The sequence below is a fragment of the Ambystoma mexicanum genome, chromosome 1p (assembly GCF_040938575.1).
Source record: "Ambystoma mexicanum isolate Mex_15411 chromosome 1p, UKY_AmexF1_1, whole genome shotgun sequence".
NCBI classification, from domain to species: Eukaryota; Metazoa; Chordata; class Amphibia; order Caudata; family Ambystomatidae; genus Ambystoma; species Ambystoma mexicanum.
The window spans coordinates 759,027,474-759,046,029 of NC_090921.1; the positions used below are offsets into that span (position 1 = coordinate 759,027,474).

An 18,556-nucleotide genomic window follows, 5' to 3' on the forward strand; every position below is an offset into this window, starting at 1 on the left:
GCTGGCGAGGGGCAGCACCACCATTAAGGCTGAATAGGCGAGGCGCTGTCCCCTGCCAGGCAAGCCTATAGAATATAAATGCAGACATCAGCACCCTAGGGGAGAGGGTGCTAATCTCTACAAAAGGCTGCCTGGCAGGGGTGCCAGCAGCCCATTGAGCTGGGGCTCGTCAAGGGGGCGTGGCCTAACGGACCATCAAGGCCCCCGCTGTTAGGCCACGCCCCCTCAATGAGCCCCGGCTCGATTTGTAGTTCCACTTAAGGCACTGTGGAAGACGTAGTCTTTCGCATTCAGCGGAACAAAGAAGCCATGAAGGCTCAAGGGGACACGCATCGAGCCGCTCGCCACACAGCAGTTAACAGAGGCGACCTGGTCAAGATACGTCTTCCCCGATACGTCTTCCCCTAAAGGACACTTCGACCGGCTCCAGATACAGCAGTCCCATAGAAGTCATTGCGAAAGGGTCAAAACCACATTTGCACCAGTGACGGAAGGAAGTGGAATCTAGAAAGGGTGGCCATGTACCGCAGGAAAGAATTTAGTGAACAGCCACACTGGGAAACCGGAGAAGATCAAGGCCAGCAAGAGTCACCCGAAAACCCTCGCCAGCCAGGAAGAGATGCTTCGGAGATACCCTACGGCGACGAGTTCTGGAACACCAACTCCCCAACCCCACTCAGGGAGTCACAGCGCAGGGCAAGACAAGACAAGGGGAACCTGAATCACCTGCACCTTCCCAAGAGTGCTCCCGCAACCCTGCCCTGCTTCCAGATCAAGGCAGACCACAGAGAGAGAAAAGGAAACCCAGCAAGTTTGCAGACTTCGTCATGGAATGACCTTCCATCCTTTTCCCAGCAAAGGAGGTGTGTGGGGACATCACGTGATCGTGGTAGCGCGGTCTCGCGGGATCTCGTCCCAACGTGATCTCGCGAGCCCGCGCTCCACACAGAGAACGGTGGCACGACGAGAGGAAGGCAGGCAGAACACCAAACAGGTCGAGCTGGAGAGCGCTGCTCATGATAAGGAGCCCAGTTACATGAGGCCCACATGAGCCTACACAGACAACTTCCAGGGCATATCGAGCTGGAGAGCGCTGCTCCTGATAAGCAGCCCAGTTACATGAGGCCCACATGAGCCTACACAGACAACTTCCAATGCCATAGGAGGCCTCATGGGGGCCCTTGAAGTTTACAGCGTGCAGTCCAACTGCACACCTTGCCCCCAGTGAAATAACTGGGAGGCCCAGCCTGACACTGTGAGTACCTGCCACTGCCCAGCCCATGGACCATTGAACACACCTGTTGATATATAATAATGGCAGTTAGAATCACTCCAGGCGACCTGTCGTCATTAGAGGCCACAATACGTACCTTTGTGGAGCGGCATAGAGCCATCCAGTGCTGTCTTCCTGGCAGTCCCTCTTCTATCTTCATGATGTCAGTTATGAACATTGAAGAGGGACTTGCCTTGATGACAGCATTGTGGCATCAGGCCGGGCCACCACGGTAAGTTGCTTTTTTTAAAAAAGTAAACAAGAAACAAAAATCATTAGCACCCGTGTAGGGATCTACACGGGTGCTAATGGCGATATTCCCCTCAGGGCGGGCTGACCTTCTAGGTAACGGCGCTGACACCTTTTTTAAGAGACCCTTGCTGTACTCGGGCACTTAACTTGGGGGCGAGCCGTTACACACAGGGTCGGCCCGCCACCTTGGTGCATATCGCATCTGCGTAACCATTTTTTCATTGATTACATCATTCCCACTCCAGCCTCACCCAGACACCTAGGTCATGGAATGCCATTCTTAGAATGAAATTCGTATTGTAAGGAGGGTTTCAAGAAAGGCGGTTGGTGTGGGTCAGTGGGAATACTATAGAGGGGCTAACCAGGAGGTGAGTTTGGCTCACTGCTGAAATCCTGTTACCATCTACCTTAACAAAGAAGATTTTTCTGTGGTCTCCTCGAGTCTGACTCATCATTGGATCAGCCTTACAACACAATATTAGGAGTGAAAGGCTGAAAGAGGATATTTCCAAGAGATTTTGTTAAAAAGAGTTTGGCTACTGGGAGGAACTTATCTCGATTACAGAACAAGAGACCCAATGATTACTCAGAGTGTTGGCAATGCTGCTCCTTCACAAAATAAGGAAGCAAAGCATTTCTTGCTACACATTAACCTTATTTGGAAGAGGGCCAAAATCGACTGACCCACTGCGATGCTCTTCGAAGTAATGAAACTTTCAGTAGTGAACATTTACAAGTGGGAAGTACTTTCAAAGACCTTTTTTCAAACGAGGTGACTGCTAGGTAGGTTTTTCTCGGCCGAGTGAGACATACTCAGCAGACGGGCTCCTGTAATTACCAAATCGAGGTCCCTAAAGTGTTTGCAATCATCGAATGACCCCAGGGATCTCAACCTGTCCCATGTCTTAAGTAGAAGCATATCCGGTCCCATATTGTTCCTTGGTTTCTTGCAATCTCGTACCTGCAATCCTTTATTCATAATTCAAAAGCAGAACAAGTATAAGAATGCCAAGAAAACGAATCACCTGCCCCAACTATTGCATCCAACACGGAAATGCATAAGCTCTAAGAGCACACCCTCCCTGAAAATAGTCAAAATGTTCCCATTTTCCTTACTCCACATGCCGTCATGTAAGAATGAGTTATTGCTAAACAATACCTTGCATACTCTCCCCAGCCAGGCCTTGAATGGTTCGCTTTCTAGGCCTGCTGCCTTGTTGACTTCATTGAAAAAGAAATATATTGCATCAGAATCTTCACTTTCAGGTGATAGACGGGCTGCAGTCACAAACTCTGCATCTAGGAAACAAACATGTCAAAGGCTCACAGGAGATCTGGATACAGTCAGAATAGGCTGTAAACAAAGTGTGGGAGGCAGGAGAGGTTCCAGTTCTACAGCCCTCACTGCCATGGACTAGGCAGGGAGAAAGGCAAAGAATCAAAGAGTGGGGAGAGAGAAAGAGTGATAATATGTGGGCCAGAAAGAGAGGGGATAGAGAGAACGAGACAGTGAGATAGAGATAAAGGAGCAGTGGAGGGGACAGAGTCAGAGAGAGGGAGAGAGGGATTTGTGCAGTGAAATCAGAGTATTAGTCACCACCAGCCACTGCTATAAGCTGTACTCTCACTGCCATGTGTTAATATGTCTCTTACTGGGAAGCCACTTGTCCTCCGTCTTGATATGTTTCAGGGTCCCATAGCTGCGCTGGATGACACTTTTCTCCTGAGACAGTGCTGAATACAGATTCCCATCTACAACATGAGCAGATTACACAATCATTAGACAGAACAGCCAGTGCAGCAATCGTTGGAGCAGCCACCAACAAGGACAGGGCCTTCCCATCACACACTCATGCAAATAAAATACCCATCCTATTGAGGATACACAGCATCGTGTTATTCTTACACACTTTGCATCTAAAAGAGTCTGTTTCCATGCATGCCGAGCGTAGGGATTACCCCTCTCCACCCTCCCTGGTACACAACCATAGGAAGTCAAAGTCAGGAACAAAACCACATCTTCTTCAGAGAACCAGTCGTACAGTTCAAAAATCTCGATGCGATTTTTCTTGTGTTATATTTCTTTGTTATGTCACCATAAAATAAATTGTATATTTGACCTATATAAACACTCGTTTTGGACCCCAGCATCCTTTCTTAAGATTTTACAGGGCCTGTCTTAAGATTCGTATCATAATTGACCGCCTTATATACTCGATTCACAGAAATGTTGGAGGCACACATATTAAGCTATTATTTTACAGAATGCCACAACTGGATAAAGAATGGGAAAATGTGCTCGGAGCATTGTGCAGCATGTTACTGGTGTTGGTTAAGTCTGCAAAAGCTCCTCAAGAGAAAAATAAAATAGAATAGATTGATTTGAAGCAAGTTATCAATGATACAAATTGGGGATTTTTTAAGCACATTAAAGCAAATCTAAATTGATTTGTAGGAGGAAGTTAAAGCAAAAATTAAAAGACATTTGTGTATGTTAATAATAATTGATTGTACAGATTCTGAATTAGATTGGGCATTCATTTTTAAAGGAGCATATAGCAATAATCAGCTTACTGGTACAGGTAACAACCATTACGGTAACATTGCATAAGAAAATGATTCTTTGGCAAGTGAATTAGATACATCTTCAGAAACAGGGCAAGCTACCCCTGTAATTGCATCTTCTGTTTCAGGGGAATAATCAATATGTGAGACAAATCCCAGAAGGCACTTCTGTTTGGGAAGGGAACACACCAATAGTGGAGGGCGACAAAGAGAAGGGGGAAGAAAAAACATCCCAATTCAAAGGATGACCTCATCAGCTTCAAAGCACCAGAGTTAACTGTGCAGCTGGTGGTTGTCTTACTGAAAAGTAACTGAAGGTGCATCAATATAGATGAAAAATAAAAATACATTAATATTTTGTACAGACAAATTTTAAATACAAATATGTGTATGAAAAGAATGCATTGAATAACCTTATTATTGTTGCTGAAGAAGATCTTTCAGTCTTATTATGTTTAACTAATGATTACCAGTATTTTTCAAATCTATTTTGTGATTTGAATATTAGTTTAGTTTAGTTTATTTGCTTGTATAGCGCACCGAACCCGGAGGTATCTGGGTGCTTTTTCTTGCATTTACAGAGTTAGTTGAAAAATACTGTTACAGAGTAAATAAACAGAAATGTTAACGAATACAGAGTAAATAAACAAAATGATAATGAGTGCATTAATATACAGGTTGCTGGACAGGTGTGTAGTTAGGACTAGGGTGAGAGCTAAGACGGGAAAACGCCTGGTGTTGCAAATCTAGGCGTGAGTCTTTTGCAGGTACGAGAAGTCATCATAGAACCTTAATTCATCTGGGAGAAGAGCCAGGATTTTACCTTATTTCTAAAGGCCGGGAAGGATGGTTCAACTCTTAAAGCAGGGGGCAGAGAGTTCCAGGTTTTAGCTGATAGTACTGGGAAGCTTGACCCACCTTCTTTGAGCAATTTGAATTTTGGAATGTTGAGGCAGTGAAGGTAGTTATCTCGGGTAGGTCTAGAGGATTCCTTTCTGGATAACTTGTCAATCAGATATTTAGAGGCTGAGTTTGATAGACATTTGTGTGTGATCATTGAAGTTCTGAAGGTGATCCTGTCTTGTATTGGAAGTCAATTGGTGTTGCGTCTCGCTTGAGAGCTGTGATTGGAGCGAGGAATCTTTCGAGCTGATCTGAGGGCATTGTTTTGCATCACTTTTGCATTAACACTTATACCAGTTTTTAACATGTTTTAGTTTATATTCTCAATTTCTGCCTCATGCGGATAGCTTTAGTATAATAAATATGTTTGAGAATTTTGTGATTAACAACTGACTGGTTCAACAAAACACTTCTAGGACTGACAATATTTTCAGATTGGAATAACAGCAATCCTCCTATTATTTTAAAACCTACTGATAAAAGAATAACCTAATAATAATAAAATAAGTTAGACATTTACCTGACAAATTAAAATATAAGCAATGGACAGAGAGTATATATTCATAGGAAAATGACTTAGCCAAATCTGATATCACATGAATAATCATGCCACCCAAAACCTCGGGGGAACTCCTCAGTATTAAACAGATCAGTAACTCTAAAATGTATTTTGCAGTAGAAAGCAAACACATAATTGTCATCAACATTTACAAACATCATCAGACAAACGATACAGCCTTTGCCCTGATACAAAACCCAAAGTTCCAGCAAATGACATAAAGAGAAACTAATGGCAAATCTCAAGATTTCTCGGTAGCATGGCACTAGATGAAAACTGTGCTGTTTATGCACAAGGTTTTACCCAAGCTTAGTGCATGCTAACCTGTGATAATGTGTTAATGATTAAATGCACTTATATGGGCTTTGGGTGTTGGTTTCAAAGTGGTTAGGATACTCACCTCCAGAAAAGAAACCATCCCTTGGAGCTGGGTGTGAATCTCACCTCCACCAATGCCTTGTGGAATTGACTTTTGGTTTTTGAATTTATTTCATTTTGTTGCCTTTGTCTACCCGTTTACAAGGACGATAGTACAAAAACATATACAATATGGAATTGAGGCTTATGTACACTTGGAGCAGCAATTACCCCTGCGGCTTGGTGACCGAGGGAATATGCTTCAGTCCCACCATGAATCCAGTTATGGATTTTTAGAACCCCTTTACATACTATACAATTGTGTAGTTCCCTTTCTGCAAGCAGTCACACTTTTGTAATTATTGAACTACAGCATTAGTTCAGGGAGGGATAGCTCAATGGCAATGTGCTTGCCTTAGAAGCAAGACGACAAGGAGCACCACAGGTTCAATCCCCGGGTCTGCACTTAGAAATCCTCTGGGTATTTGATGGGGCTTGGATAGCCCTCAATCAAAACGCAGACACCAGTGTGGATGTGTAGCACCTTCTTTATTTAGGTACATCCATTAACTGCCATCCGTACGGCACTTCCCCCATCTCCTACATCATTGCCTTCCATGACGTTTCCCCAATGCAGTGACTGCCTTAAAGGGGCAGTCACCCGTAACAACACCCCCGGACAAATGTCCTTGCAACAACTTGAACTTGGCCGTGTGGCAATGCTGTCAACATTCCTCCACTAACCTGGGAGGCCTCTTTGTGCTTCTCTGGGGTCGTCCTCGCGGCTCCAGGTGTGAGCCGCTGTCAGCGTCTCCTTCAGGGTTTGGGTGACATTGAACCTTTTGCCTGAGGGGGACCCAAACTTCATCATGAATGTCTATGTGTTCTGGGTCTGGATCATCAGGGGGCGGCTTGTCTTCTGCTCCTCTCGTGATGTGTTTTAACCTGGAACTGTTCCGAGTCACTTCTGTTTTTCCATTTGCAGCTGTTACCATAGTTCCTTTTACTGCAACTACTTGTAGTGGCTCAGGTGAGAACTGCGGGTCTGTCTTTTTTGTTACTACTTTTTGTACCCACACTTCGTCTCCTATTTGGAACTCTTTTGACTGCACCCTCCTCCTTCTGTCAGTCTGTTCCCGTGTTTTTTCTTTTGTTTCTTCATCTTGTCTGATGACTTCTTGGTCAGCGTCAGGCCGGGCTGTTGGGTTATTGACTAACCTGGTCCTGACCTGGTATTTCACCATGAGTTCTGCTGGAGTTCTGTTGGTAGCTACATGCGGCGTGTTTCGATAGTCTCTCAACATCCTGCATAGTGCTTGATGTGGGCCAGTACCTTCTATGTCTTTTTGATGGATGCCATAAACCTTTCTGCCATCCCGTTCGCCTGCGGCCATCTTGGTGTTACTCTTTGGTGGCGGAATCCCATATGTTTTGCGAACACTCCAAATTCATGTCCACTGAAAGGTGCTCCATTATCTGATTTTATTGTGTCCGGTAATCCCCACTCACTGAAGACCTCATCAAATGTGGCAGCGACATGAGCAAATGCTGTAGATTTGACACGTTTTACAATGGGAAACCTGGAGTGTTCATCAATGAATAAAAGTAGGTAGTCACCTTCCTCCCGTGGTCCATAGAAATCAACTGCGACTCTTTCCCACGGATGTTAAGGAATTGTGCTTATTCAAAGTGGCACTGGGGGTTCTGGTTTTGCTGTGCACTGGCATGCTGTGCAGTTCTTGACCCACCGGTCGACCACATCGTCCATGAAAGGTAACCAGACATTGCATTTTAATTGTCTTTTTGTGTTCTCCGCCCCACGATGACCTTCATGTGCAGTTTTGATGACCTCGGAGCGTAATGTGGTGGGAATGACTATCTTGCAACCCCGTAGCAAAATGGACTTGTCCTGGACCGCTAATTCCGCATGTACTCTGGCCAGTCTCTCAATCTCATCTCTGCACGCCCCTGGGTGTCTTTGAACTGCTCTGCAGAAATCTTTCCATTTATTATTTTCTGTAAGGCTAATTGCCAGAGCCATGGATGGATCTGCGGCTGACGCAACAGTGATAGCCTCAATGGATATGGCAGGCGGAAGTGCGTTCGCAGTGACGTAGCTGATATATTCCAAAATCACCTTGCCTTGGTGTTGGACTGCCAACGGGGTGCCTTGAGAGGTAATCCGCGGGGTTGTTCTCACCTCCTGGTCGGTGGATGATGTCAAAGTCATACTGTTGTAGGCGGATTCCCCACCACTCAATTCTGGGAGGCATTTTTGTGTGTGGATTGCCAAAGAGAGATAGTAGGGCTTGGTGATCTGTGATTAAAGTGAATTTCTTCCCAATAAAAAATTGTGAAAATGCTCACACGCCCAGACAGCCGCCAGGCTTTCTTTCTCTGCCTGAGAGTAAGCAGATTCTGGTGGAGCTAGGGCTCTGCTGGCATACACAACCACATGCCTCAGATGAGTGTCCTGTCCACTGGTTTGGGCAAGGATGGCTCCCAGACCCACCGGACTGGCGTCTACCACTATTTCGGTGTGCCACTTGGGGTCAAAGTATGCTAATTTTCTAGCTTCCGTCAAGCAATGTTTGGTTGTGTTGAACGCCACTTGGCACTCATCGGTCCAGGTGAATGTAACATCCTTTTGTAGTAAGTGTCTGAGGGGTTCAGTAATGGAGGCAAAGTGTGGAATGTACCGAGAGCAATATCCCGCCATTCCTAGGAAGGATCTGACGTCGGCAACTTGGGTCGGTTTGTTGTAGATGAAAAATAGTCGAAACTTTGTCCGGGTCAGGGGTCATTCTGTCTGCTGAGATGTTATGGCCAAAAAACTTGAGCTTGGCTTTACTGAAACGACACGACTCAATGTTGAGAGTGAGTCCAGATTCTTGTATCGCCTTGCATGCATCTCGGAGGGCTTCATCATGTGCACTACGTTACTTTCCAAAGACTAGGATGTCGTCACTATAGTTAAGGGTCCCCTTGATGGGTCGTATTATCTGTCGGATTGTTTCATGAAAACGGAAACAGCAGAAGAGGAAATTCCGAAGTTTAACCGCTTGTAGCGGAACAGTCCATCATGTGATACGAATGTGGTGATGGGTCGTGACTCAGGGTGAAGCACAAGTTGATGGTACTCTTGATTCAGGTTCAATTTTGAGAAGAGAACCGATTTGTTTAGTTGGACTATCATGTCCTCAATTTTAGGTCCGGGATGACGCTCTCGCTGTATGGCTGTATTGGCAACTCTCATGTCCACACATAGCCTTAGACAACCACCTTCTTTTGGGACGATTACAAGAGGGGAAGCCATGGCGTCGAATCCAGCTCTTTTGAGACCGCCTCTTGTAGGTGAAACACTACTCTGCGTGGGTGTTGCGGGACTGGTCAGATCGCTGGGTCTATATGTAGCTTGACCGGTGGGCCTTTCATTCTGCCCAGGCCGTGACACAGTTTTTGATAATGTCTTCTTTCGTAATGGCAGTGGTGCTGGGAGATTGCAGATCCACGTTTTATACTTGTCCTTGTTTCCTAATATGTGTCTCTGATGGCTCAATGACATCACTGTCTCGGACAGGTATGTTGATTAGTCCTAGACATGACGCCGTTTTGTAGCTCAGCAGACATCTCCCTTTGGTGGGGCTCCTGATGACGTGAATGACGGTGTTGGTAGCTTTGTCACCAAATGTGAGTCTTCTTTTGAATGAACCTACACTATGCAACGGGGCATCTGCTCCCCATTGATATATCCTTGAGGTTGATGGGGTTGGTGTGGGTTTGCTGTGAAGTACTTGAAATTCCTTCTCCCCCATTATGTTCCCTGTTGCTCCTGAGTCAATCAGAAAACAAAATTATTTGTTCCAAATGTCTATCTGTATTCGGGGTGCCTCCTGAGCTTCCTCCTCGTCCATAATGAGATTGACGAACTCATCTTGGGCATACAGGTCATAGTGGTCACCTTCATAGTCAGGGTTTCCTTGTGTTTCGAGCGAAGGTCCTTGTCGCACCGGGGGTGGGCCGTCATACTCATCACGCAATTGCATGTTTTGTTCTTGTGTCACATATTTCTGACTGTCATCCTCAGGATATACTTCCTCTACCACTCACACGTATCTTCTCGGCCCCTGCTGGTAGGGACGTGGTTGGAAAGATTGATTTGGGAATATTCTTTGGATTGTTCTGTATTGTGGGGCTGCACCCGTGCGTGGCGTGGGAAATGGTTTTCCTTCCCTACACACAAACTGAAAATGTCCTTCCCTGCCACAGTTGCCACCTTTTTGGAAGAGAGCGGGCCAAAGCCCCGGCATGCGGAAATGCCATCCCACATCTGTAACATTGGCCCTCATTACAAGTCAGGCGGTGGACCATGGTGCTATTAGCACCATGGTCCATGCCGGATTCCGCCATGGTGGATGGCGGAATTACCGCCCCATTCCAAGGTGAGTGGGGCGGTAATTCCCCATTCAACATTTGCCCTTCCCCATTCCCATTTTTGCCCCATAGAGCATAATGGGGATGGGGAAGGCGCTAATTATGGCACCGTAAATTACGGTGCCGTAATTAGCACCAAGGTCGCTTAGCGCCTTGGACTTTAACGCCTGCAAAAAGCAGGCGTTAAAGTGTGAATCAGGCGTTAAGGGTTTAACGGCGCCGACGCTCTTTACGGTGCGTTTAACCCCTTAACGCCTGACTTGTAATGAGGGCCATTGTCTTTGCATTCGTGGGGTCAATGTGGTACTTAGGTTGCTACTTCTTTCGTTACCCTTAAAGTTACTAGCGTGGATTGCTGCTATGATGTCACTCTTGTCATGTTTGATGGCTGTGTTGCTTGTCATGTGTGTGTCTTGTTTCGCTACTCTCTCCAGTATTCGTGCCATCTCACTCACTTCCTCAATGGTGACAGTTTTTTTTAGAAGTTGTTTCTGTAGTGCAGCTGACACACACCCTTCAATTACTCTGAGTCGAATCGCTTCATCTAGCGAAAATGCATCAAACTGACAGTACGCACCTATGACCCGAAGTGTTGTGATGAACTCATCCACCGTTTCATCATTGCGCTGCGTGCACTGGTTGAAGACATATCTTTCATAATACCTGTTGGGGCGATGAAAAGGCATTTCTTTAGTGCTGTTATGAGGCTCGCAAAGTCAGTGATTTCCGTTGGTGGAATAGTTTTAATCAATGTCTTTAATTCAGTACCCGCTGTGTTAATAAACATGCTGCGCAGACGTGGGGAGGTTTCTTCCCCTGTGGCATCTATGAAATTATTGAAATCATCTAGCCATTCCACCCAACTTGCTCCTTTATCAGCTTGTGGTGTCATGGAGAAAGGGGAGGGGCATGCGCCATGCCGTGGCTGTGGACCTCGTGACTGTCGGTGTTGGTTGTGAGCTGGAAGTAGGTTGTTCTTCCGCCGTATTCATGATCTTGCTGATTGGTGTTTCACACGGTATTCACTTTTGTGCTGTACTTATTGTTGTTTCTCTGTTGCCTGCTTTGTTGGTGTTGACTGGTGGTGGGATCACCCCAGATATGTACTTATTATTGTTTCTCTGTTGCCTGCTTTTTTGGTGTTGACTGGTGGTGGGATCACCACAGACATTTCCTCATGGGTCCCAACAGAGCGGGTACTGGGATGAGGAAGATGGTTCCAGTAGAGGAATGAGGATTACCAACATAAATCTCAGCAGGCCGGACACGCGGGATCGCACGTGAGTGTGGAGGAGGAGGAAACCCGGGTGCGTCACAGGTGTGTGCGCGTAGCCGGCTGCAGGAGGACCGTTGGCTAGTGGGATCACTAGCATTCAACAAGGAAAACACACGTGGAGGGATCCCCAACTGCGGAGGAGGAGGACCGATGATGGGGCTTGGATAGCCCTCAATAAAAACACGGACACCGGCATGGATACGTAGTACCTTCTTTATTTAGGTACATCCATTAACTGCCGTCCGTACGGCACTTCTCCCATCTCCTACGTCATTTCCTCCCATGACGTTTCCCCAATGCAGTGACTGCCTTAAAGGGGCAGTCATCCGTAACCGTATTAAGCACGTTATAAATAACATATCATCATTAACAAAAGTCATTTGTTAAAGACGTGAGTAATGCTCGATCCAACCTTTTAAATATCTTTTGTTTGAATTTTGCATTGGGTTTGGGTCGAGGCAACTCTGTTAGCACGTGCTAAGCTCATTATACTTTTGCATTTTTGAACATTCTAATGGTGTCCTAGTTAATAATCTGGGGTCAAAGCGTATGTGCCTGTGGCTGGGTGGCTGAGAGGTTATGTGCACTTAGTTGGCTGCTCGAGGTAGTCCTTTCATCTATAAAATGTCCCAGCACAGGTTTAGATAATCTGTACTGGGATCAAAGTGCCTAGGTCCAGAAACCCTTGACATGACCCTTGAGCTCCCTTTCTGCAAACATTTGCACTTTTTAATTAATACAGAGTAAAGAAAATGGTGCCCCGTCTTTACTGCACTGCCATTAGCAGCACTGGTATTAACTAGACCGAATTTGTGGCACGCACTACACTGTCAATGGTGGCACTGTATCAAGGCCTTGTTGAAGGGGTAGGAGCGGGGCAGAGCACCGATGAAGGAGGAGCAGAGATGGAAAAAGAAAAATCTTCAGGGGAACAAAGAGGTGCGGACCAGAACGGTGGCTTAGGTGAGCAGGGGACATGGCAGTGGCAGCTGGGGGTGAAGGGACAGTCTCCCCTTCAAGCTAGAGGGATGGCAGAGGGGCAGGGGAAGATGAGGCCCCCCTTCGAATGTGAGGAACCTGGTGTCATGCATGGCAGTTAGATCACATCTGGACCTGTTACTCACTCTTCGCACAGACCTGGTTATGCCCATATAACTCCAAAACCTTTCTATTCGAGATGGAGGCTGTTTGATACCTTGCCTGGAAAACGACAATTACATTATACACGTTGTTAGTATCACGTGATTAGGAATTGTCATGTGTGTTTCCACCTTACGTTTATAAGCAGTGTCGGGACGTAGCTCGCTTCTTCTGATTGAACAAACATGGAGTCTTGTAGCTGAATCTTTGATCTGCGTCCTCGCAACTCTTCAGCAACTTCTTTGGCTTTCTTTCCGCATGTTAATTCCACCCGCGATCTCTGGTAGCCGCGTCCAAGAAGAAACAGGCGGTTTTCCTTGTCCGCGCGTATTTTTCCACCCGCTACCTTCAGCCGCGTCCAAGAAGACCAAGCTACGGCTTTCCTGCACACGCAATCTCTGGCAGTCCCGGCTGCGTGTACTATTGCTGCGTGTAAAACCACACGCTGTTTCTTGAACTCTTGCAGTCACGTGGAAGAATACTATTGTGCGGCTGTATTGGCTGTGGGTACTTTTGCTGTGTGTAAAACCACATGCAGTTTCCTGAACTCTTAACGTGCGTCTTTCCTGGCAATGGTCAGTTCATTAGCGCAGATGACCACACATGAGGGAGATTGGGAGGCCCAAAATGCCCCCTCAGGTGCAGGCCATAGTGAAGGAGCTGGCTTTGCTGGTGAAGAGCAGAGAAAATCAAAAACAGAAGGCATGTAGTTGGCAGCCCAGACAGAAACTGGAGGAACGGGAGGATGCTGCAACCACTGTAGGGCAGTCCGGAGAGGGTACATTTCTTCAAAAATGTGAAGTGTGGAGATCACACAGCGGTAAGCATGCAGAAAGAAGGCTTTCCCCCTTGTGACCCACTTTGCAGAGGCTACGCAGCAGGAAGTGTGTGGGAGGCTGTTTCGGTGGCTGGCATGCACCTGTGAGCCTCGAGGCTGTCTGTGGTGGCTGGCGTGTTCCGGGAGGTCTCCGGAGCCAAGGGAGTTCAATTTGGAAGTGGCAAGAACAAAGGTAACTCACCGAAGGGGTTTTCAGTATCATGAAGAGCCGGAGCAGCAGATGTTCTAAGGAACGCGATGGGAACAGAGGCGTCCGTCGAGACCAGTGAGTGATCCTGGAGCGCAGACTGGAAGCAGGTATGCGACTAAGAAACACTTGCATAGTAGTAGAACATTTGTAAAACAACAGAGGCAGCATTTGCATAAGATTTTTCAAGCAAACTGTGTTTATTTGGCTAGGGAAAAGCATCTAAGACTTGAGATACAAAAGCCAAATGACTGTAATCTTGAAAGTGTGAGTTTTCTGAAAACCCAACCAACTGTGGGGGCAACTTTATTGAGAGTTGATGTCAGTAAGAATTGCCCAAGCCAATTGAGGCTGGAAGTAAGACAAACACAATCTGGCTAATATTACAAACAGCAGAAGAGAGCTAATGCAAGGGATGTAAACTCTGGAACTAAGTGTCCATATTATATACAACCTCTGGTACACATTGGGATACCCACAGCTTGTCAAAACCAGGGGAGGGGTAGAAGGAAACCCTATCCCTGTCAGTCTTTGTTTGTTGGTGAAGTGGGGAAACCCGGGGGGCAAAAAGGATGCCCTTCTGGGGACAAGTGTCCAGAAGGAAAGGAACATAATTTACAGAAAAGCGTTGAAGAGCATCAATTTGAATCTTGTCTTACCTGAAAGGGTGTTGAGAATCTTGAAGCTGTTATTGTTGAATGCTGTGAAACTATTGTAAACTCTTGTCATTGACATTGACTATAAAGAGCAATTGTTGTTGGGAAAAGCTGTTCGGGCAGGGCAGCATACCCGAATGGAAAACCTTTGGATATTGTAGGCCTGGCAAGGAAGCAGGCCAAGCAAATGTTGGACAAGTGTTACAAGGTGGTCCTGACAGAGACATTGATTGTTTTAGTAGTACTGGAGGAAGACCCAAGCAAGGCTGTGGCAGAGAAGTTATATTTCCTGGATCTGTTCAAGTGGAAAATCATCCTGACCAATACAAACATTATTGCTATTGTCGAACCAAAAGGCTGTTCAAAGAGGAAAAATAATCTAGGTGTTGGAACTTTCTGTTGACAAGTTGAAGTTACATAAAACTGTATTGGAACTTTTTTTGCAAATCTCAATTTCCCTGTGTTATTTTTTTAACTGTCAACCAGAATCACGTTTACAACCTCGGGAAGGGTATGTCGCCTAGGCTGTGGAGAGAGACTTTGGTTGCTATATGAACTCAACCATTACTGTTTTGAACTGCCATATATTCTCTTGTTAATTTGTTGTATGCTTAAGTGTGAGGGACAGATATCCCTTATTAGAGTGTTTTCTTTAGTTTGTTTTAGGCTGGGACATCCTCATCAAGGTAGAGATAGTGATGAGTTCATTCAACCTAATATCCTGATAAAATTGCATTTGTTGAGAAATCTTTACAATGTGGTCCGCCTCACATTTCTGACCCCTTACACACATCAGTGAGCAAGCACACCCACAGAAGGATCGGTAAGTGATGTAGGATTTTCCTCACACAATCTGCCATCTACTACTACACAAATGGGAAACCACACCCACAGAAGGAGTTCATTGTCAGGATGTGTAAGAGTTGTATTGTATACTGTAGCAAGCAGGGGAGCTGTGGTGTTTGAACTGCATACGTAGGAGGCAGTGGTACCCATACATGTCAAGCATCCCTATCTACAGTAGTAAGATAAAGTCCCAATCAGTGCTTTTTCAGTGTGAAGTAGCACTCATCCGAATGAAAGTCAACCCATTTGTGTGCCACTGAACATTCCTACATGCTTTTGAACATTCCTGTACATCACTTTGTTTGATAGACACTTAGATGCATGCATGAATCACTGATGATGAGTGAGCTGTGACCCAACCAGATCCCTTCTGTTCTCTTGTGAAGGGACCAAAGATATGCACAGAGTCACTTACCATGCACAACCAAAAATCTCAGTTGAAAATGGTGGACGACAGCTGAATCAGACTTTATAGTTGCCTCTTTGAGGGGTAATTTATGCTGTGCTTAGGTCAAGTGTTTCCACAGTACACACACTGTCTTTGCCAACATGATACAGTCCATTTATGTGTGCACGCATGCATCCATTCCTGGTGTTTGCTTTGCATTCTGGAACTTCATGTCCTGGTTTTATAACGGGAAAATGTGTAACCTGAGTTGTGGGGCAGTCACCTGGGGGTGGACGGTTAAAAAGCAGCCTTAGTTTTTGTGTAGTTTTGCTATGCATTGCTTATGTTGAGTATGGTGCAGGATGGTGTGTGTCGAGCAAGTTCCAAGCTGTCGCGTATGATCTGTGATATCAACAAGAAGAGGCAGGTGCTGCATGTACAAAAGAGGGTTGAGGCAGGCTGGGACTTCAATTCCATGCTGTTCACGGAAGAGATATCCATTCGGCTTTAGAGGTTCAACTGGACGGCGTGTCACATTAGGGCACAATTCTAGTAAAACACAGCGAAACACCCAGGGGAAGTCCATGCCTGAGTGGCATCTCCAAGAATGTCCCAGATCCCACAGTCCTATCTATGGGTATAATGGACATGGCTTTCTTTAAGGAGCACATTGCATATGGCTTGCTAGTCCCACATTTGCAAAGGTCTTGTCCCATAGACACCAGACAATTAAAGTTAACACAAGAACATGATAATAAACATTTCTCTACTGTATAATTCATTGACAGTCCTCCACACTGCCACCTCCCCCCTCAGAGGTAGGATTGGCTCTGGTTTTCACCCTGGCAGGCTTCGCAATCCAGGCTGGGATTGGTTCCCATAGGGTTACGGACCGTGTCATAGTGGGTTTAAGGTTAAGGGGGGGAGGTGCAGGTGTGGGGAGGGGGGCGGATGTGGGGTGCATAGGGGGACCCACCCATAAAAAAGAAAAGTGGAGGAGGTGAACCAAGCTCGATGAAAAAGTGCCAACCAAAAATACTGCGCCTAAGTAAAGCTCATTGTAACCACGTAGAACCATTCCCATGACATGCACTCAAAGGCAGGCAGGCTTCCTGGATTCTTCTCAGCAGTTTTATGCCTCTGAAAAGCTGGCAGGGCTGGTACAGAACACAATGAGAAACGCCATCCGTACTGTCTGCCCTCAAATAGTTTCATTGTGCTGGGGAAACTTTACTCATTTGGCAGGAGTGCCGAAGTATTACCTTTTAATGGTATGAAGAGTACTCTGTACATCCCGATAATTCTGTTTTTTGTGTTGTGATTGCTAAATTACACTGTGAATTATTCAAATAATGATGTATTCGATATTTTCACATTTCAATGCCTAAATAATAATTAATATCGTTTAGCACAGTTTTCACTCCCTTTTTGAGAATCCACAACCTAGTTCAGGATCTTATGTCCCTTTATCAAGTGGTATATGAATAAAAGAAAATTCTAACACACCGTTAAACTTGAAGAGGAAACCAACACACACAATTTCAGCATTCTAATCTCAGGCAAAACCATCTCAAGCATAAAATCTATTTTATCACAATTATGAAAAATCAAAGTCTGAATACATTTCGTCTACATACAAATCTTCCCTGCGTGGGGTGGGAAACTATAATCTTACCATTCCTCACGGTCACTCTGTCTAAACATACAGTTGACCAGATAGTTGTGGGTTTCCACCAAAATGTTTCTTTAGGGTCCACTAGCCATGGACTTTTGTACATGTTCCACTTATAGGTTTCCATAGGGCCCGCTAGCCATGGCCCATTGGCCATGTTCAACCTATAGGTTTATTTATGGCCCACTAGCCATGGCCTTCAGCCGTCCCTACTGGCCATGTTGCACCAATAGGGTTCTTTAGGGCCCACTAGCAATGGCCTTCGGCTGTGGCCACTGTACATGCTCCACCTATAGGTTTCCTTAGAGCCCACTAGCCACAACTGTGGCCAGTGTGCGTGTTCCACCTATAGATTTCCTTAAGGCTCATTAATCATAGCCTTCGGCTGTGGGCACTATGCATGTTCCCCCTTTAGGTTTCCTTAAGGACTACTAGCCATGGCCTTTCGGCTGTGGCCAATGTACATGCTCCACCTACTGTCAAGCTGATTGGCCCTAGAGGACCGCGTACCTGTAGTCTTGGTGGATGGTCTTGCAGAGGCCGCCAGTCTGGAGTCCGGAAACTGATGAAATGGTGGCACGAGGAATCAGCCTCTCCACCACCCAAAAGAGGAACTGGGTGAAGGATGGACCGACCCCCAATGTCACGTTAAATACTCTCCAGAAAAGCGTGACAAGAGGATTGAAGGCTCAGTTGGGTGACACCACAGTCCAGGTAGAGTTGGTTGTCGAGACCATGAATCTTCCAGGTCCAGTGTAACAGCGAGGTATTTGCAGTTGATAGAGGAGTTCGATTGGTGCAGATGGTTCCAAAGGTTTGCAGGATAAAGTTCGGAGACAGGCAAGACAGGAAGAGTGAGAACAGCTGAAGGCTGGCTGACTCAGGGCAAGACCCAGGTAAGTACTGGAGGTTGGCAGACCCAGGACAGACCACAGGTAAGGGCTGGAGTCAGGCAGGCCCAAGGTAGGCCACAGATAAGGGCTGGAGGTAGGCTAGCCCAGGACATTCCACAGGTAAGGGCTGGAGGCAGACTGACCCAGGGCAGGCCATAGATAAGGGCTGGAGGCAGGCTGACCCAGGACAGGCCACAGATAAGGGCTGGAGGCAGGCTGACCCAGGACAGGCCACAGGTAAGGGCTGGAGGCAGGCTGACCCAGGACAGGCCACAGGTAAGGGCTGGAGGCAGGCTGACCCAGGACAGGCCACAGGT

General features: G+C 46.2%; 1 protein-coding gene across 1 annotated transcript in view; it reads right to left on the bottom strand.

Moving 5' to 3' along the window:
• Positions 1-18,556, bottom strand: part of LOC138580339 (semaphorin-7A-like) — a 234,258-nt gene that overhangs the window by 87,469 nt on the left and 128,233 nt on the right. The window contains exons 6-7 of the mRNA XM_069650793.1: positions 3,179-3,277; positions 2,685-2,824 (exon numbers count right to left, since the gene is read on the bottom strand). Of these exons, the coding sequence (XP_069506894.1) occupies positions 2,685-2,824; positions 3,179-3,277 (239 nt within the window). The remainder of the gene's footprint in view (positions 1-2,684; positions 2,825-3,178; positions 3,278-18,556) is intronic.